The 22556-nt window shown below is 38.6% G+C and overlaps 1 protein-coding gene across 1 annotated transcript in view; it reads right to left on the minus strand.

Moving 5' to 3' along the window:
- ASXL3 (ASXL transcriptional regulator 3) overlaps positions 1–22556 on the minus strand; it is a 196229-nt gene that overhangs the window by 151854 nt on the left and 21819 nt on the right. The window contains exon 2 of the mRNA XM_070361800.1: positions 11507–11589. Coding sequence (XP_070217901.1) covers positions 11507–11589 — 83 coding nt within the window. The remainder of the gene's footprint in view (positions 1–11506; positions 11590–22556) is intronic.

Raw genomic sequence — 22556 nt, forward strand, 5'->3', positions numbered from 1 at the left:
CTCAGAGTCTAGGAATTAGGAATTCTGTTACTCTCTTACCACAAGAAGCACTTCTAAAAAAGGCTGGAAGTGCCCTGGGTCACCAGGTGGTAGAAAATTGGGTAAGGAAAAGACTAGGTTTAAAATTTAGATAATCAGATGCTCCTACTCAAAATTCTGCAGACATTATTTCACAATATGTCATCCCTCTCAAAGGAAAAAAAGGAGGTAAGAATGAAGGAGAGCGAGGGACACATTGAGACATTCCACAGCAAGGAAACATTCACATTACCATAGGTAAAATAGATAGCCAGTGAGAATTTGCTGTATGATGCACATAGGCTCAAACGGAGTGATCTGTGACAACCTAGACGGGTGGGATGGGGAGGGAAGTGGAGGCGGGAGGTTTAAGAGGGAGGGGACATATGTATACCTATGGCTGATTCACGTTGATGCATGGAAGAAGCCAACACAATTTTGTAAAGCAGTTATTTTTCAATTAAAAATAAATACATTAATAAAAAATAAAGATAAAAAAGAACGTGCCACTGTACCCAACAAAATAATTTATAAAATTTTGAAAACCAAAAGTTTTCAGTGGCTTGACTCAAAAGGATGGTGCTTAAAAACAATAAAATAGATCCTAATTTTAAAAACCAAGTTCATACTTTCAATTTTAAGGACAAGTAAAAGAAATGGGCAATAAAAACTATTCTAAGTAATTCCAAATAGTACTTTCTAGCGTTGGTGGTTCAGGGGTAGAATTCTGGCCTGTCAAATGGTGTTTTCTGTGTACCTGATTCAGCACTTTCCTTCTTGGCATGAAGATGCAGGGTGATTCCAAAGTGATCTCTGATAATCCTAAAACTTCAGAATTCAGGATTTGAGCCATTGACTATCGCACTAGCCACAATGTATTCCAACAAATCTTCATGCGTGGTATTTTTCTATATCTAGCAATCAGTAGGTCACCTTCAACAAACGCAAATTAAGCAACAAATTGAAAAATTATCATTGCACAAATTGTATTTCACACAGACTGGTTAGAGAGGAATGAAATTATCAATTTGGGCTATCTGCAGTGATCTGATGGAGAAAGTGCTCTAGACGGAAATTTTACATTTGTCTTTTGTAAAAATGAGCAATAAAAGTAAAAAGGAATGAGTGGTGTTTTTATACCTCCCAGTGGAAATACAATGGATGGAAGCAATGAGAGAGGATGGATAAGTGGTCATGACATAGATTCCCAATAACAGTAAAGTTTATCTGACTGAGAAAATGTTCTAAAGAATGCAGTAATGCTAGTCCCGACCATACTCATCTATTCATTTGTACCTTCTTTTCTTTCCCTAGATGCATATCTTAAAAAAGAATAATGTTAATAACAGCCTCCTCCATCCCCATGGTTTAGTCAGTCTCATCTATTTTCCTTCAGTTATTTCATAAAAATAGTGACTGCCACTTTCTAAAACTGTCTTTTATTAGCAATATGCTTCGGCCACAGCGAAACAATTCCCCCCAGAAACAATCTATAAGTCCAACTTCAACAGCACAACAGTAAGAGTCCTGTGGAGGCCATGGTTTTTCCATTATCCAAAGCATGTACCCCCCATGTGACATCACCTTCTAGATGAAACAGTAAAGAGCTACAATGCAAATACATCTGGCTGCTACCCACAAGCCCCAGTCTTCACTAAAGATCACCCACCCTCCCCCTTCATGTTGGACAAGCATAACAGGTCAGGTTTGGGAAAGGCTTTGAAGCTTCCAAATCTGGGTTATGGAAATGGAATTTTTAAAAATCTTTCAACTGTGTTTACAAATAGGCTCTGAATTGAGAGTCTCAACACACTATCTACAGGCTTGACTTAAATCTCAGTGAATTTTATACACATATATAGACCAGCAACAGTTAGCCAGAGAGTGGGAGGGAGTGCCAAGGGAGTGGGAGCTGGGGTGGGGGGAGTATTTACTTGATACACTCATACAAACAATACTTTAAAAACAAAGTGTTTTTAGGTTCTGGAAACAAATATTTTAAGAGATTAAGTACAATTTGAATCAGACATCAAACTCCAGACTTGTCACCTGTTAGCTAAATGAACTATCTCAAGTTACTTAACCTCATCTGCCTTAGCTTCCCTATCTGTAAAATGGGAAGTATAGTATCTATCACCCATCTGTTTAAAAAGATAATTCATGTCAAGTCCTTATTCTTGGGCCTAATAAAAGTAAATGACTAAAAAAAAACAATTAGGTATTCTTTTACTCATCAAGCCCCTACTCATTAATCTGCTTGACATGCTGCATTAAGCATGGTATCTCAGCTCCAGGTAAAATAAATTAATGGATACGTAGATGCATGTTCCTATCTTTGATGAGCTTATATTTGTGATGGAAAGACAATACTTCTTGATAGGCTGGAATATCATGTATTTTATAAAGAATTTAGAAATTCCTAAATTTAATTTTTTTAATAAAAAATAAAAACCCATTATGTTCTAGGCTGAAGACATCCTCCACAGAGGAGAGGTTAAAAGATATAATTGAATGATTCAGAGAAGAATGTTTGGAATCACGTTGTTAAATCTTCAAAAGAAGGAACTTCATTTTACTCATCTATTAATTCAGCAGCTTTCATGATCTCAAGAACATAGCATATGCCTAATAAATGTTATTGGAATGAGAATATGTCTTAAAGGTTCCACAAAACCCCTGGATTTTACATAGCAAAGAAGGACATGCTTCATAGGTATTTGATTAACTTCTCGATGTCCACACTTGTTTTCTTTTCTCTGATGTTCTCTTATTTGACTAATAAACACTTGGGAGAGGTCTACTCACACACGTGAGTCCCCTGAACCTGGCCAGAAGACAGTCACCAACAAACTGAAGAGAGAACAGAGCCCAAATACAAGCGTTGCACAGCACCTAAAGCAGGACTTAACTAACTTTTAAAAAAATGTTAATAGAAATCATCTGAATTTCAGAAAATTATCAATGTGATTCTGTATAAGACATTCAGGAGGTAGGATAAATAGTCCTTAATTGTCCTGAATGAACTAGGACTTCGTCTAAGGAATTATGCACTGTAGCTTTTAGAAAACCTGTCTTAACAAAATGTCATGATTTTTATTCCTCTGAAAACAAATCAACTATAAAAAGAAGTCCCCATGTCAGCATATCAACTGTTTTGCATTTGAATTATGTTGTCAAGTTCAAAACATGGAAGCAAAACTAAAATCATTTAAGCATGTGGCAATTAAGAGCACAAGCAATGAAATGAGGAGATAAGGAGAAAAACACCACCTAGAAAAAAATTAAATACAATACCCCAGTTAAACGTGTATTTCTCCCGAAAGATTTTCACCTGCATAGGATACTTAGAAAGACTCAAATACAATATAATTTTATATCCATTTCTGCTCCTACTCCTGGACTGAAATGTTTATAGAGTGCTCAGTATTTCTGGAATAAATTATACCAAGATCTTGGTAAAGCTGAAATCACCTAAATTACCTCTTTTGTTCAATTATTTGGAAGAATGGAGAAAGAAAGCTTGACAGAATAAAATGTTGTATTAAGAAATGGCCATGTCATAACCGTAATTGCATACCTTCATATTGATGCCTTGAGGGTTATGTGCAGTCACCACAGCTATTTTTACCAAAGGCTTCAAATAAAATCCAAATCAATTTATGTTATGTGACTATATACATTATATTTGAAGATGCAACTTAAGCCAAGTATTCTATCAGTTTATATGTTAGGAATAACATATGAAAACACATATTAGGAGTATGTAATGACAGAAGCACAGTACAGTGTTAAGCATACTGTTATGAATAACTTCCAAATTGAATCAGATAGTCAAAATTCTAGAAAAATTCTATGTATGCCATGAATTCTAGAAATGTAAAGGCCCACATTCTGAAACACTACTGCAGACTGACTGTGTGTGCACCCATCCACAATTCCTGTGCTGAAGCTCTCCTCTCCAGTGTGGCTATGAGGGATGGTATCTCTCAGGAAGGAATTAAGGTTGAAAGAGGTCATATAGATGGAGCCTTGATCTGATGGGCATGTCCTTAGAAGAAGAGACACTGAAGAACTTTCTCTCACTCTCTCTGCACACACACATCCAGAAAAGGCCATGTGAGGATACAGTGAGAAGTTGGCTGTCTGCAAGCCAGGAAGAGAGCCCTCACTAGAAACCTATCCTGATGGACCTGCATCTAGGACTTCTAGCCTCCAGAACTATGAGAAAGAAAAAAAAAGAGTTCTGTTGTTTAAGCAGCCCAGTGTGTAATGATTTGTTATGGCAGCCAGGGCACAGTAACCAATCACTGTTATCATGACCTCAGTCTGGGAACCAGGAGGGGTACAGACGCAAATTTATTCCATCGGTTTGAGGCTTTCTGCCTGAATACTGCTTCCTTTCCATTCTGCAACCCAATCTTATGGAACAATGTGAAAACTACCAGAAGTGTGCGACACACACACACACAACATTGCTTACTACGGTCTCTCAGGCTCTACTTCTGCTTTCCAAATTACAAATAGGTTCTGGGAGAAATTTCACAGCAAAGGCAAGTACAGTTGACCCTTGAGCAACATGGAAATTAATCTGCATATAATTTACTGGCAGCCCTTTGTATCTGCAGTTCTTCCATATCTGCAGATTCAACCAACGACAGACTGTGTAGAACTGTAGGATTTACTATTGAAAAATATTTGTGTATAAGTCAATCCACAAATTTCAAAAACCCAAGCTGTGCAAGGGTCAGCTGTAGTCAACTGTGGCTGCAACATCAAAAGCGTGACTGCAAAGGCTTTAAAGCTGCCAAAGTCCAGGTTGATTAGGGCTGGGCTGAAGAGTTGAAATCTGACCCTGTAGGGTAATGTTTCACACAATTATTTACCTAATTCAGGAAATGCTTCCACAGTAATATATAATCATATTATCCCCTTGAAGAATTATTCCAATCACTGTGTCATCATAAAAAAAACTTTAAGAAAAGTTTAATTATGAGAGATTAGTTGCTTTTAAACAATGAGTGATACCCATGTATAAATTATGAATACTTGTATAATCAGTTTTATACCATTTAATTTAAAACTAATTAATTATGCACAAAGCACACAATTCTAACAAACAACATTTTAAGTGATGTATTTTGGGAAGAACCAAATGTTTGTAAAAATGATCAAATTAGAAATTCCAAATCTTATATCTAAATGTAAGGTATAATGTATGCATTCATCATTCATATCATAAACCCTACATTATCAGAATAGCATGTGTTTCTTCAGATACCATGTGACTAGAAAGAAGTACCACACCTGATCTCATCTAATTATATCCAAACATACAACCAACAACAGCTTTTGACTCATAGTTTATTAGGTACGTTATATTCTCTGCATTATTTTGGATTATCAGTTAATAAATGCTACTATAAATGGGGTAGTTGTTAAGAAAAAAAAATAGATTTAAAAAGGGGGAGACCAGGTTTAAAGAGATGAATTAAGAAGATACTGTATTAATCGAGTTGAAAATTTTTAAGTGCAAAGAATGAATGGCAAAGACTAGGAATACAGAGAAAGAAAGGTGTAGTTAGAACACAGAACTACCACCACCCAAGAACCAACTGGCCATGAGGGGAATGGGAGAAGAGAATTAGGAATGATCACGACTGAGATTTGTAATCCAAGGACAAGTAAAATTTTATGTCAACTAAGACAGAAACCATTCTAAAGGCTTGCTTACATGCTCTCATGAACACACACCTAGACACCCACATAAATACATGATTTATGAATGATTTTTCTGTGATTCTGATTAATAACATCACTGTCTCCTTCACTCCTTTCTAAGTAGCTGACTGTGCACACCATTTACACAATGAGAGAATTAGATGTTAGCACATGGCAGGGTGACACTGTGTTAACACTGTAATTCTAAAAGGCCCTGACACAAACTAGACCACCATGTCAGTACGAAAGGGGCGATGCCAACACGGAGTCTGGAAATAAGAATTGATTTTGCAGTTGAAATTATTTGTGTTTCTTTCTTATCTTTAGACAAAACATTTCAGCAGTGAGAAAGAAGCATCTCCTGTAGCACTAATTAGAAACGTAAATCTCACCAAGAGAAATGCCAAGGAATTTTATTGTTTTTCACTGTACATGGTAATGGAATTTTTTTGACATTTTATCCCCCTGGAAAAATGCAATATCTTTAATAAACCACAGTACAAAGTGAAGACACTTATTTCAGAATATCATGACAAAGACTGCAAAACAGAAAACATGGAAGACCTTAAGACAGGAGCGAACAACAAATTTAATTCTAAGAATTCCCTGGGGGGATAAAAAGCGCTCATTGATAGCAGGATAATTACAAAATCTTGGGTTGTCAACTGCATGCTCCACATTACAAAATCAAAAATATGTCAATGTCCTGAATAATACCAAGCACAAGAAAGATTGTTTATAAACTTTTTCAAATGTCTCTATTGTGATATGTAATTATAGGTTGCTGCCCTGTAAATGGTTGATGAAATAGAACGTAGATTTTTTTTTTTTGGAAGTAAGGTATCTATAGTATTGTAAAAGTGTATCTTACAGGGCTTCCCTGGTGGTCCAATGGTTGAGAATCCGCCTGCCAGTGCAGGGGACATGGGTTTGATCCCTGCTCCAAGAGATCCCACATGCCATAGAGCCACTAAGCCCATGTCACAACCACTGAGCCTGCACTCTAGAGCCTGGGAGCTGTGACTACTGAGCCCATGCACCACAACTATTGAAGCCCCTGTGCTCTGCAACAAGAAAAGCCACCCCAATGAGAAGCCCACACAGTGCAACAAGAGAGGAGCCCCCTGCTCTCCACAACCAGAGGAAGCCCATGGGCAGCAATGAAGACCCAGTGTAGCCAAAAATAAATAAATAAATACTTTTAAAAAAATAAATGTACCTTATAAATATTGCCCTGCTCCTAACCCAACAGAGGGTTTTTTAATCGTGCTGTGATTTTTTGACCATTATTTTAAGACTACCTCACCTCCGTTAGAAAACTATTTACCTACTATCAAATAATATGCCAACTGTATCACAGTTTATGCTACATTAATGACTGTTATCTTGTAACAATAATGCCAGGCACATAACCAGTTATCCCCACTGACAAATGGGGGCCCCCCCTCTCATTAGGTAAATGCTAGAGACCTCATTCCTTGACCTACCGCTCCTGGATGTGTCACTAAAACAGCATATGTTTCTCTGGAAGCATTGCTTTAAAAATTACATGAGCAGAGAAGAACATATCCTTGGGCATCAAAACTCCCTCAGTCCCCTTTGTAAAGGAATTATAACTTCTGAATAAGCAAGCCAAAAGCAGAAAATCAGAATTAGGGCAAGGCAACCCCCAAAGTCATCCAAACCAACTCAGTCACCGCAGTTGCTTTCTCTTTTTCTATGAACATATGTTTAATTATTGCAGACAAGACTAGAGTCCACAGTAGCACCCTCTCTCCCTCAGGAAGTGGGAATGTTTAGCCAAGCAGTCCAAACAGGAATATCAAATATCCATCCATAAAAGCTGCAGTCTGGAATATGCACATTTCTATCCTCTCTGTGCAAGCAACATGGCTCTTTGATTGATTATAAGATTCTGATCATCTGAAAAGCATTCCAAACAGCTTTGTCTTATCAACTGTTGACAACTCATTAGCACAAAGTAACAGAAGCCTGGAAATAACTCAATCAGTAAAGCAAGTACAATATAGATGGACCAGAATAAAATTATATTGATAAAGATCTTCTGTTATTATACAGAAGGGAATTAAAACTTACCAAATATATTTTCTTTAAAAAAAATTCTGGGAAATCTTGCCATGATCATATTAATTTTCTCTAACAAAAACTTTAGGTTCTTCTGACAATTTACTATATTTATATACCTTTTTAAAAACCACATGGGGAGTTCTTATTTCAGTCTAGCTTTCCCAAATAGAGTGCAACCAAATACTACACATTTCATCAATAACTTGAAGAAGATACACAGAACATGATATAAAAGAACTGTTCTCTTTTTATCCTGTCTGTATGAAAATTATGCAATTTGAAGTGTCCCTGGGAAAGAAAAAAAGGTACCATAAAATGTCAAAAATAAATAAATGAACAATATCACATCTATTGAACACAAACATATCAGCTTTGCCAAAATTATTGGTATATTTTTTATTTTAAGTCTTAAGTGTCAACCAGAGGCACCTACAGTGTTTGAGAACAGGCAACGGCACAGTAAGCTCACGTGTTCACCACTCATTTGTCAGAGGCGATCGGCATGCATCTATTTAAAGGAATTCCCTCAAAACTGGTAGATTCTTTTTGATTAAAACAATTAAAAATAGGATTAAAAAACACAACCTGTAAAGCCAAAAAGAAGCTTCTAACTTTAAATGCAAGCCAAAGGCATCACTGAGGACCAGCAAGTTAACATCCTGAGGAAGAATGTTTGCTCAACAAATATTTACTGAGTATCTTCTGAGTGCCAGGAGTGTGGGGGTACCCTCCCCATAAGGAGTTCACAGACCAGCGGGAAGACAAACAAGGACAAATTTAGAGTCCAGTGAGGTCCAGTGTTATAGGAAACCTGCCTGACACACAGGACGAAGAACCTTCCCCCCACACCCCAACAACCCAGCTCTGGAAAGAAATGGCGTTATTTTAAAACAAATGGCATTGGAATGATGATGGATAAAGGGCCAATCCTCTCTCTTCCAGAAATGCCAGGCACAGCGGTGGACTGGGGGAGGGCTGCTAACATGACCTCTCATTCATGGAGACCCCCGGGGGGTTATGGGCGCATCAGTAACCTTCACAGTCACTCCCCTGCAGTTAATCAGGCATATCTGAAAGCCTGCACATCTTGAAAAGCACATCATTAATAAATACCTAGAAATGAAACAGCTATGCTTGACCTTATGATGATGGAATTTTTAAATGTAACTTTACTTAAGAAAAACAGATACAGTTACACTTCATTTACTCTGCTGCCATAAATACTTGAGAACTATTTAAGAATTTGAAAGGTAACAAAATAAAAATAAATGTCAGAATCTATTCCCTAAAGCAATATACAACAGGAAAGCTGAAACTCAAAAATCTGAGAACTACTTTTACTTTAGAGATGATCCTAATAAGCAGACTAGAAAAGAAGGGAAGAGTGGTTACAGACACAGCAGTTGTAAGGAACCATCACACCTGACAGGAGCGAGAATTCAAAAAGACAGAAAGAAACGGGACATAAAATGCACAGTGTGAAGCCCTCTGCACAGAGTTGATTTTATAAAGTAGAACTTAAAACAGAACCATGGTCTCTTTCTTGGCCTATTCCTTTTCCTATTTAACTTCTGAATTCCTTGCAGGTAACTTTAAACAGTCCTACACAGGTTCATCTGTACTTATAATGACATTTTTTTTCTTCACAGGACACAATAACGGAGGACGGGGACGATGAAGGGGTCAATGACTTACAGAGGAACAAGCTATGTTTTCGATTTCAATTTTCTTACTCTTTAAAGAAGTTGTTTGTGTTTTGTTTGCTAACATATACTTAAAGCCCTTTAATGTACCATTCTGGGAAGATGAGCATCTTGAAAAAATATGAAAAAAAAAATGCTGTTACAATGGTTAAGTGTAATTAAAATGCTGCTCATGGCCATGGTACAGGAGTTTTATATCTCAAGGTACATAAGAGCTGATAGTGGCCTGCTCACTCCTGTGGAGAAGAAGATCATGATGAACACATTTCAAGTGTCTGCTTATAGGAGAAGCTTCGAGCGCTTGCACTGGTAGACTGCGCTGGCTCAGCCCACGTTCAACAGGAGTTCAGATCTTTAGGTTTGTACCCCTTCTTTTCTTCTGGCTATAGCCCAAATGTTTCGGACAGGCAGTCAGGAGAATATTAATTTCCAGGCGTCCCCGTTTTGTTCCTGAGCCCCTTATACTGACGTCTGGCTTAGAAGCAAGGGACCCCCTAAGAGAGTTGTTAGGCTCTGTCAGCAACTTTCCTCCCCAAAGTTACCTCCACTTTGTGGGGAACAATAATTGCAAACACTGCAGGTACATTAGCTCGGGCTCCTTCTTCAGAACAGGCAGATAAAGCCTCTAAAACAGAGATGAAAAACTGAGCCTAGGAGTCCTCCATACCACTAAATTGTGATGTTCGTGGGTAAAACTCGCAAGAGATGCATTTTAAACATCTAGAAGCCAATGTGACTCACAGGTTATAGTAATGAGTTTCAGGTAATACCAATTTTGTAGGAAAAGTTAGTCTTGGGAGGACATTGATTGCTCTCTGCAGATGCTATCTCAGTTACCAGATTCAAAAGGTAACTCAGCGGATTAAATTTTCACCAGGCTGAGACCACTGTCTTGTCAATGACTTACAGGTAGGCAACATTATACAATTAAAAAAAATTTAGTTTATGTAACATGAATGAGTAGATACACATATGATAGCTCTATGGTTATTTTACCTTATAACAAATTGCTTTCTTCTCTTTGAGTAATATCATTTATATGGCCCTAAACTACTGGATAAAGCCAACACTGTAAAATTCATAACTAAACAAAAATAAAGGATAACCACAGATAAAGAAAATGTAGTTGACATCCATTCAATAAAATATTATTTGGCAACAAAAAGAAATGAAATACTGATTCATGGTACCATATGGGTGGACCCTGAAAACATGATGCTAAATGAAGCCAGCCACAAAAGGCTATAGAGTGTATAATTCCAATTATACAAAATGTCCAGGATAGGCAAATCCACAGACTGTAGTACATGAGTGATTGCCAGGGGCTGGGGAGAATAGGGAATTGGGAGTGATTGCTAATGGGTATGGGGTTCACTTAGGGTGGTGAAAATGTTCTAAAATTAAACAGCGGTAATGATTGCACAGTTTGGGGGAATGTTCTGAAAACGAACAAATTGTACATTTTCAAAGGGCAAATGTTATGATATATGACTATCTCAATAAAACTGTTTTTTTTTTTAAAAAAGACTCAATAATTTATCCAAGTAGAGTAATTCTAAATATAAGAGGACTAAATTTTCAACCACGTTCACTGGCAATTTGAATTTTCTCAGAGTGAGCTCATCTTACATCCTGGAGTCTATCTGTGAAGACTGTAAAACGTTTCTCTTTCAGTAGTCACTTTCAGAAACAAAAGTCTTCTCTTACGAGAGAGATGAGTAACTCCAATTATAGGCAAATTCACACAGTGCTGCTCCTTGTTAATGAAGTACATTCTCTATCAGTCTAATTTATTAAGTGAACAAGTAGTTCCAAGGAAATCTTGGGTCACTCAAATATTTGGCAGTCACCAAAGAATCTGCAGGTAGCTACTTAATTCACAATCAACTACATCATCAAAAGCTACATACATCTGTTGCTTTGCAATCAGTAGCAACTGTTAATCAAAGAAAACAGAAAATGTAAATACGAATACTGACCTTGTTTCTTTTAACCCTTCTTTCTGAATGACTTCCAATATCTGCTTTGCTGTCATTGGTGAGTTGGGATGTTTTTCTAGTGCCTAAAAAATAAAGACAGACATAAGACTTCTAGATTACTGCATAGAAACATACAAGATGCAAATGTGTGTGAATCATGCAAATTTTAAAGGGGAAGGGGCTATTATGCCAAAATCAGGTTACGTGATACATGTCAGGTGTGCAAGTGATAGGATATAATTTTTTCCTGGACATTTATGGCAATTTCTGCAACATACAGGGGCCATTCTGCAAAAATGTCACAAAGGCATACACCACAAAAAAAGTAATGTGAAACCTGAAAACACCGAGTTAGTAAATGCATATAATTTCCTTTATTTAAAATTGCTAACATTTTATTGTTAAAGTCATGTGTTCAGGCTGTTAAAATGTTTCCTAAATTTCTAAAAGCTTGGAAACATGAGCCTGAATACCATCAACAGCAGAGAACAAAGCACTAGTCAGAAATAACCTCACTGGATTCATAGTGTGATCAACTTCTTCTGTATTAAAAAACAACAAAAACCCTTCGTGGCCCAAATGGAGAGAAAGCACACAGAAACCCAAGTATCCCATTACAGTGTGTCTTCCAGTTCAGCTCAGTTTCCTTTCATTTGCCTTTTCCAATTCATTTCAAGTAAACCCCCTTCCTCTTCCGGTTCAGCCCATCTCAGCTTTATGAACTGAGTCCTATTTTCCTTCTCTCCCCATCTGTCCTACTTATTTTTGAGCGGAGGGGATATTTTGAACAAAGTATGGGAAATAACATGGGACACAGTTAATTACTTCCACGGGCATTAGACCACCAGTCCTAGCAATCAAGGCTCTTTATTTACCCCGGGACTGAACTACACGTAGTGAAAGCAGTAAGCAATGGTCCCCACACGACTCACGAACAAGGGCTGTGAGGACCACATCCAGTACAAGAAAACAAGTCTGCACGTATCCTCACAACGACTTCTTCCAAGGGTAGATGACACCTATTGCATTAGCCAAAAAGTTCATTTGCGTTTTTCTAGAACATCTTATGGAAAAACCCAAATGAACCTTTTGGCCAACCCAATACTTAAATTTTCTGTACAGGAGTCTGTGCACAAGTCATGGCCCCATGCAACTTTATGATTCTAGAGTCCTAATTTATGACTACTATGATTATCAGATCAGAATTATCATAATAATTGAGAATTAATTGAGAAGTTTTTAGGCAAATTTTAAATTGAAAAGGCTTCCAAATACATTCAAAAGAGCTCTGTGATCTCTTCTACTATCAATGGCTAAATTTCAAAGAGGTCACTGGCAAGGCTTCTGCTCCTTGGGGCTCTGTTCCTTGTGGTTATCTAGTGAATTATCCACAGCCTGCCCTTCCTCACCATTAAGGCCACTTTTCTGTTCTCGCCTCTATTTCCCAGAAAATGTCCCCAGTTTTCCCAGTCTGGTCAGTCCCTTAGTTGCAGATGGCAATTCTTTAAAGAACATCGAAAACATGCTACACTGGAAAGAGCGTAGCAACAAGTATGTCAACAGGAAAGAAGGAAAACTGTCTCCAGAGAGGAGACTATTGGGAGGGATGGACTGAAGACTATCAAAGGTGGGGGGGGGGAGAAACATAGGCACAGCTGTACAGGGAAGAGGACAAAAGTGTAAAAATATTGGTTTAAAAAAGGCAAGAAGGAAACTGCATGAAAGAGCTGAAAAGGGGGAAAGATTAGGTTACAAAGAAAGGCAGGAAAGATACAGACATGAAAACAAAAAAGCCAACAGAATTTTTGAAATAAAAAGAACCGTCAGTATTGTAGAACAGTTCATACTCATGAGTTACTGAAAGGCGATGCTGTGGTCACGTGGACTAGATACAGGGTGGGCATCACCCCCAAGGACAGGCAATGCTGGGAACAATGGTCTCTCATAGCAGGTATGGGCAGAAGGTCAATAAACACACACATACATGAGTAAGCAAGCAAGGAAGAGGGAAACTGGAAGGGAGAGACACGGGATGGCAGAAAAGAGAGCGGGCAGAGAAAAAAGGGGAGAAAGGAGGCATATTGAGCTGAACTGGGCATGTCCAAAAGGCAAACTGATTAAATCCAGAAAGGGCGGAAGAGGAAACTCCAGCGTACCGGGTAAGGTTTTCATGGAAAGTTGGGTACACTCGAAAGTGGGGTTACTCACTGTGGAGGACTCCCTGTTTCTCTTCCTGAGTACAGGCCCCTCAGCACACCTTGGCAGCTCCTCCCAGCAATTGAGAGAATTTGGATAGCCCTGTCCCCTTCTCTATGACATCACATCCTACTCTACAAAGGAAGTAAAAGTGCGAAGAATTACATCGCGAAGTGGATGAGAGGCAGGAAGGAAATGCTGAAGCAACCCAGAACACCAGAAGCCACCCTCAGTTCCTGCAAGCCAGAGAAAGGGGACGGAGCAGGAGAGGGTCCTGGGTGTGAACAGGCTTCACTGAACTAGCTGTGGGAGCATTCAGAGAACAAGATAGAAATTACTTTCATGGAACAATAACATGGATAGCACTGAAATAACATGACACATGGCAGAGACATGAATCAGACTAGCAGGCAGCCATACTCAAACACAACAGAGGGAAGAAGCCACAGTCAGAGGGAAACTACAGCCCCCAATGTTAGACTGAGGAAGCACCCACACATGCCAGGAATCAATGTCTTGGCTATGCAGTGTTTCCTAAGTCCTGAAAAATTATTCTTCCTAGATTACCTTTCTTGACATATTCAAATACAACTAGCATTTGAAAATGTCTTCCTGTTATGTAACACTTAATCTGAATTTAACATATTCTTCCAATCGTTTTCCACCTTGTACCTACCCCTTAGAAACAGGGGTCAAGGATGCAATAGAGCAGTGAAGAGAGTGGGATTCTATACAATTTTTAAGATTATGTATCATAATAAGATTAGTAAGAGGGCCAATAAATATTTCAGATAATCAAAACAGGTTCAAACTGTCTTGGGCAACAACAATACAATTATGACAAAATATAGAGATTCCAATTTTAGAGTTCACCATGGATAATGATAATTTTAAAAGTTTTGTTTTCTGATTGAAAAAAATGGAAAAATGCAAATTCATACCTGTATTATAGAAAACAAAATGCACTAGTAAGTTTACAACCAAAAATAATTTCCCAAAGAATACACTGAATGTAATGTTCTTAGAATATTATTGAGTCAAAGGATATGAGCTTGGTCATGTCTCTTGATACACTGCCAACTGTTTGAAAAATATTTTAACAATTTATACTCTCACCAAGCAGAACTGAACCTGCCTCTCTCCACAACTTTGCCAGGATTAAATATTATCTTTTTCACAATATTTGCCAACTTGGTGGGTCAAATAAGTTGTAATTCATTGTTACTCTAATTATACTTTTGTAAATACTAAGGAGAACAAAGTTTTTTTTCAAATGAATACCATATGGGATATCTCTTTCTTACTAATGTGTAAAAAGCTATTTATAGATTAAAATAATATTCATTATTGGGCATGTTAATAACAGATTTGTATTCTTTATGTTACTTATTTTTGGATATTTATGAAGACACATAAAGTATTCTATTTTCACATAACTACTTATGTGACTTTTCCATTGTGGCTTTACCTGCTCTTATGCTTAGACATTCCTTTTATCCAGAGAGTAGGTAATTATCTACAAATATTTCTTGTATTCTATGCTTTTATTTTTAATCCCTTCAATCAATCCAGAATGCATCTGTTTGCAGCCTTGTGAAGAATTAACTTAAGCCCCCACCTATTATTAATATAGGTCAAGATTCCCCAACACAATTTGTTTCATAAGCCAGTTTCTGGTTTATGGTTAGTGAGGCATCTTCTGCCATATATTACAATTAGGGCGATGAAAACGCTTCTGGATGTGAAAACAACATAACAATGTGGAAACCCAATATAAAAGGCACAGATGGTCAGGAATCTGCCTGCAATGCAGGAGCTTTGGGTTCGATCCCTAGATAGGGAGGATTCCCCTAGAGAAGGAAATGGCTACCCATCCCAGTATTCTTGCCTGAAAAATCCCATGGACAGAGGAGCCTGGTGAACTACAGTTCATGGGGTCGCATAGAGTCAGATAGGACTGAAGGGACTTCGCACGCAAAGTAGTGATGAGAGTGCTCAGAACCCCCAGCACTTACTCCCTCTAATGGCCAAAGGCACTTCTGGGAATTTTCAGGGTCTCTGAAATGAACTGCAAACCACTGTCCCTGGGGCTCACCCAGAGTTCCTGCTATGTTCCCCTGTGAAGTGAAGTGAAAGTCACTCAGTCGTGTCTGACTCTTTGTGACCCCAAGGATGTACAGTCCATGGAATTTCTCTCCAGGCCAGACTGAGGGGAATCCAGGTCAAACCCAGTTCTCCCCAATTGCAGGCGGATTCTTTATCAGCTGAGCCACAAGGGAAGCCCAAGAAGACTGGATTGGGTAGACTATCCCTTCTCCAGGGGACCTTCCCAACCCAGGAATCGAACCGGGTGTGTTGTATTGGGGGCAGATTCTTTACCAACTGAGCTATCAGGGAAGCCCCTATGTTGCCCTGACTTTCAGTCAATTCCTGTGCCAGCACCACCCTGTTTAAATTGCTGTGACATTACAATACACTTCACTCTCTGGATAGGACATGGCTCTCATTATTCCTTCCTAAATTTTTCATTGCTCAGTTCTTTACATTTCTAAATGAAACTTAGATTGGAATTAAATGAGACATTCTAATTAAACTTTCAGGAAATGTACACACATTGTTCCATGTTTGAGTTTTATTTTATAAACTGTAATAGGCTTTTTATTAAGTGCTTTATATTTTGGGTTGCAACTCTGAATATACTTTTTCATAAAATATTCTCACATTTTACTGCTACACACAAAAGCCACTGAACTGTGATAATTATTATCTATATGAACAGCTAATTGAATTCTTAATAGTTCTAATAGCATAGAAGTATAAAATCACATTTTCTACAAAAACTATGAATTGTGTCTCCTTTCCAATAGTTCTGTTTTCTTTTTCCTACATTATTTACTTTGGCTAAAAAATGATCTTTTCTAGTCCCTTTCAAAAATTTTCTTGCTGAAAATGAAGCTGTTTTATAATTTATTTCCTCAAAAACAAGCCCCTAAAACTGCCATTTCCCAAAGAAAATCTGTAGCTAGAATTATTAGCTGAGAGAAGGCTGCCAAGAGAAGGCTGTAATTAGAAACCTTTGGCCAGATATCACTGTCTCTTCTATACAAATCAGAGTCTGTCACAGTGTTCAATCTTTACATAAAATGCCCTTTCTTTCTTTCTAAAACAAATTGCTCTCCCGTGTTAGAGCTACATTTGTGATTCCACTTGACTCTGTCTCCCTAAGAGTTGGATCTTACGCCTCTCATACTTCCTTCTCATGTACTAAAGTCCTTTCAATTTTCAACTATCTTCTGTCTCCTGCATTGCTACTCCCAACAGGCTGCAGACTCAGCACTGCTCAAACCAAAGTAGACTTTCCATGTGTTCCAAGGACACAAAACACACATACTCTCAATGGCCTCCCTTACAATGGATTCCCTTGCATTTTCCAGAGGGCATGAACAGATGTGCAGAACTGGTCAACAACCCACTGGATGTCAGCTCCCTTACCAATGTGACTAATTTATATCAGCCTGTATGCATGCATGCTAAGTCACTTCACTTGTGGTTGACTGTTTGCGATCCCATGGACTGCAGCCCGCCACTCTTGTCTACTGGAGTGGGTTGCCATAGCCTCCTCCAGAGAATCTTCCTGACCCAGGGATCAAACCCACATTTCTTATATCTCCTGCATTGGCAGACAGGTTCTTTACCACTAGTGCCACCTGGGAAGCCCAACTACATCAGAGCTTATCTCAAAGACATGTACATTTATGCAACTTTGAGACACGACAGACAAGAGTCTATCTCAGACTGCTCTTCCCCAGATTTCTACATGCCCCATATGAAGAGAAAAAAATCTGCAAAAAAAGATAGCAATATAGAAAGAAAAGGAAAGGGATATTTGCTGAATCACTGAGGACACAGGCCATGCTAAGAATGATTTCTGTTTTAGGTTCATTCTTTCAGCACGTATGGTCCAGGAATACCATACATCAAACATTTTAAAGCTTACCCAGAAAAGTCATTTCCAGTACCCTAAGATAAACTGACTCATTCGAAAAGACCCTAATGCTGGCAAAGATTGAAGGCAAAAGGAGAAGGGGACGACAGAGAATGAGATAGCTGGATGGCATCACTGACTCAATGGACATGAGTTTGAGCAAGCTTCAGGAGTTGGTGATAGACAGCGAAGCCTGGCGTGCTGCAGTCCATGGGGTCCCAAAGAGTCGGATATGACTGAGCAACTGAACTGAACTGAAGATAAACATATTAGACCAATGTTCATCTAAAGGTAAAAGATTTGGTCCTTCAGGCCCTGAAAAAAAATTTCTGAGCTTATTTATTTAACTGTGCAATAAATGACTTCTACAATTTATTAATACAGTCACAGTGATGATACAGGTTTAAATCTTTCTCAAACTATTTTCCCTTAAATCATATTGACAGTTCATTAAAACGTTTAGCTATTTAAGGTCTTATGTATTCAGTAAATGAATCAGAGGTTATAACAATAAACCATTATATAGCTCTCTACAATCAAAGAGTGTTTGCTTACAACATATATTATTTCATTTGCTTATATATGAGATAGATATATATATATATATAAAATTTGACCCTGACACCTCAGTGAAATGCGTAGGAGAGACAGGATTAACTTCCTCTGAAATGCACTAAGGTGAGGTAATTAGTCCAAGGTCATAAAGCTACTTTGTAGGACAGGACTTGCACACATGATAATATTGATGATGACAATGTTTAAATACAATAAAAGCAGCAAATATATATTAGACACCTCATCCCTGCTAAGTCTCCAGAGGTTTTACTTGTATTACAACAGACTCCTGGATTCATATATTTCAGTTCAGTCACTCAGTCATGTCCCATGCTTTGTGACCCCATGGACTGCAGCATGCCAGGCTTCTGTGTCCATCACCAACTCCCGGAGCTTACTCAAGGTCATGTCCATCAAGTTGGCGATGCCACCCAACCATCTCATCCTCCGTCTTTCCCTTCTCCTCCTGCCTTCATGTATTTAATATTCCCTATTTCCACTCTTCTTGAGAAACCTCAAAGGTCCATGTCATTTTGATGAGACATGAATTTGAATGGCTGGTAGTATTCAGATAAGAAAATGAATCACATAAAAAGTGATAGTACCTTGCCCAGCGCCCAATATCTATACCTCAATGAGGTGGTTTTCACTTCTAACATATGTGGTTACTAGTTAAGGGTATAAAAAATAATACTCTGTTGTTCAGTCGCTAAGTCATGTCTGACTCTTTGCAACCCCATGGTCTGTAGCCCACCAGCTTCTTTGTGCATGGGATTTCCCAGGCAAGAATACTGGAGAGGGCTGCTGTTTCCTTCTCCAGTAGATCTTCCTGACCCAGGGATCGAACCTGTGACTCTTGCATCTCCTGCATTGGCAGATGGATTCTTTACCACTGAGCCACCAGGGAAGCCCCAAAGATGACACCCACAATTTTTCTACTCTACTTGCCTGCATTTTATGGGGAAATTACATGCTGTAGTAGTATCTGTGAATGTGTGACTTAAAAGATGCAAAATTTTGTTATAAAAGCTTTGAGAGTCAGGCCAACTTCACCTAGAAGAAAAGGTGTCCAAGAAGATGAAGAGTCCCTGAGACCTGGCAGTAGGAAGTCAATGGGTCTAGCCAAGAGAAGTCTGCTCCTTCTACCAAGTTAAATTGCTTCTCGTCTTGAGCACAAGGCTCTCATAGAAACCGTGGGCCTGGAGTCAAGACATTATACGCACCATCCAGCTCATCATCCCCCTCTCAGCAATCTCCCACTTCAGAACAAATCAGATATTTCCTTGAACTCTCAGATAACGGTTTAACCTGTACTTTCCCATGGCAGCGCCTGTCACAGCTGTCCTTAATTAGCATTATCTGTTTAATGATATTCTTCCAGCGACACTGCAAGGCTCGTGCGATCGAAGACCTTGATCCTCATTCACGTCTGTAGCATCAGATTAGAGCACCATTAAGCAGGCTTCGATGGAGACCAAGTTAGTTTTGAGTTGCTGCACATTAGGAATTTTGATAGCATAACAAGGAAGTCAGATAAACCAGGAACTGCTACTCACTGGCTGAGTGATCTTGGATATTTAACCTCCTTGAACTCAGTTTCTTCATTTTCTCCTTTAGAAAAATTTTGTGAGGACTAAATGGGAGCTTGAGTGTAAAGCACTGATTATTTCCGGATGCCAAATGACTGCCTACTGCAACATGTGTTAGTAAACATTAGCTAAATACTATTGGCTGGGAAAAATGCCTCCTTTGAGCACAGCCTAGAAACATGAATCTTTTCAACACAAAGAAGGGAGCTACAGAAACATAATAATAATAATAATAATGGACATTAGGTGGAGTCTTTCTTTGCAGTTTCCTGCCTAAGCTGCACTAGGGTTTCTACAAATCAGGTTAGACACATATCACCAACCCCATCCCCGATCATGGTCAACTTTATTCCCTGTGGATTCACATGTAAACCTGCACCACCCTGTATCTGCTTTCACCAACCCGAAGTCTTCCTCCCGGTGTTTAACAAGAGGGATTATCCACTAAGGCACTCTTTCAGACACTGCTCTCTTATCTAGGAAGAAAAGCACCCTGTGGGGACGAATTATCCAGTTGTGTTTGTGTTACAAATCAAGCAAAAATAGAGAATACCAGAAGCGGCAACTTACTTCCAACAACATATACTTAAAGATGAACTTTCTTGCAATTACGATCTATAGAATGTCCATCAGAAGGAAATTCTTACAGTAAAATTATTTTGGTGGCTCAGCCTCCTAAAACCTGAGCAGGGCTCAGAGTACAGAGACAGTTTTCTGAAGCCTGGAACAGTTCAGACAGTGACCACTACCTAAATCTGCAGGTAAAATTCTATGCAACTGAGAGATGACTTCTAATTTCCTGGGGGATTTTGGCAAGCTTGCTCTACCTCAGTAATTTTCTAAGCTTGACAAACAGTTGACATTCCTTTGACACATAGAAAGAAAACACTAGTGACAGACCTGGAATTTCCACAATGTTCCAAAAAATGTAAAAGAAAAACATTAATCATTATTTAAATGAAGATACATATGAAACCTGTCTTAAAAAGTCAGACATCTCTTTAATGAAGAAGAAATACTCTTATACCACAGAAATGTGCAGATGGCCTATTCAGAACCTACTGATTATTACAATGTTTCTTCTGTGTACCAAGCAAAAATTATGCTTTCCTATTACTTCTGCTATGTAGCCCTGGTTTTTGCCTTTGAATGTGACAAATATTTAATATTCAATTACAACCACCTGGCTACCACGGAAGCCTAAAGTAAGGTAATTGTGTTACATGAATTTCTAAAATGGGATCCAATAATTTATTCACATGATATAATGCCACCTGTTTGAAAACACTATTAGGGGCCCAGCCTCCCTTTGGTTGTTCAGTCACTAAGTTGTGTCCAATTCTTTTGCAACCCCATAGACTGTAGCCCACCAGGCTCCCCTCTCCATGGAACTTCCCAGGCAAGAACACTGGAGTGGGTTCCCATTTCCTTCTCCAGGGGATCTTCCTGACCCAGAGATCGAGCCCAGGTCTCCCGAGTTGGCAGGTGCATGCTTTGCCACTGAGTCACCAGGAAAGTCCCAGCCTTTTATTTTCAGGCTAATGGATCCTTGGTTTCTTACATCCATCCTCACATAAAATAGCTTGCAGCTGCTAAGTCACTTCAGTCGTGTCCGACTCTGTGCGACCCCATAGACGGCAGCCCACCAGGCTCTGCTGTCCCTGGGATTCTCCAGGCAAGAACACTGGAGTGGGTTGCCATTTCCTTCTCCAATGCATGGAAGTGAAAAATGAAAGTCAAGTTGCTCAGTCGTGTCAGACCCTTAGCAACCCCATGGACTGCAGCCTTCCAGGCTCCTCCATCCATGGGATTTTCCAGGCAAGAGTACTGGAGTGGGGTGCCATTGCCTCTCCGAAATAGCTTGCAGACTACCTCCCAAATCATCCTTCCTTGAATATTCTTGAATTTGCTAATGTCATCTGTAATTCACATCTTTAAGAACTATCCTAATTAAAGCAAATTAGTTAAATACCATTGATAAATATTCCAAATGTAGTTTGACTGAAACATAATCTGTATAGTAAACCTATTACTTCCATTTCTCTAGCTCATATAATTACATTAATACAATCTAACAGAACACTTGCTCTTTTTCAGCAGTCCTCACACTGTCAATCAACGAAAACTTCCAGATCGTTCAACATTTGCTTCTGAAACCACATGCGTAATTCTGTGGTATATTTTCCAAACTCGCCAGACAGAAACGTATCTTTATGCACTAGTGTTTGTTTCAATCCATTTTTGCAGGCTCTGAAATCCTATTATCCTCTAATATCTGATTATTTAAGGTAACAGGTAAATTTTGCTTTATCCACAAATTGGAGAAATATTTATCTGAGTTAAATTTCATCTTTTTAGGTGCAGGTGGTTCGTCCAAGCTTCCAAACTTCTTTTGGAATCATTATTCCCTTGTCCAACTGTTCAGTTTCCCTTTTTATTTTGTGATATCCACACATGTGACAAGCATGATTTGACGGATTCCTCCAAGTTATTCCTGACAGGAGAATAATGCAAGGAAAAACAAAGCCACAAACCATGTGGTTGCTACTGGGATCTCCTTTCAAAATGATACTGATGAGCCAATCAGTATAATTTGTCTATAGAAGCTCAATCTGCTAAAAAATCATTTAATTATACTATCGCCCAGTTCATATTTGCCCATCAGTTTTAAAAGAGTCCCACAAGAGAATACGTCAAATGACTGGCTGAAATTTCGCTCCACCAG

Source organism: Bos mutus, chromosome 24 (genome assembly GCF_027580195.1).
Source record: "Bos mutus isolate GX-2022 chromosome 24, NWIPB_WYAK_1.1, whole genome shotgun sequence".
NCBI lineage: Eukaryota > Metazoa > Chordata > Mammalia > Artiodactyla > Bovidae > Bos > Bos mutus.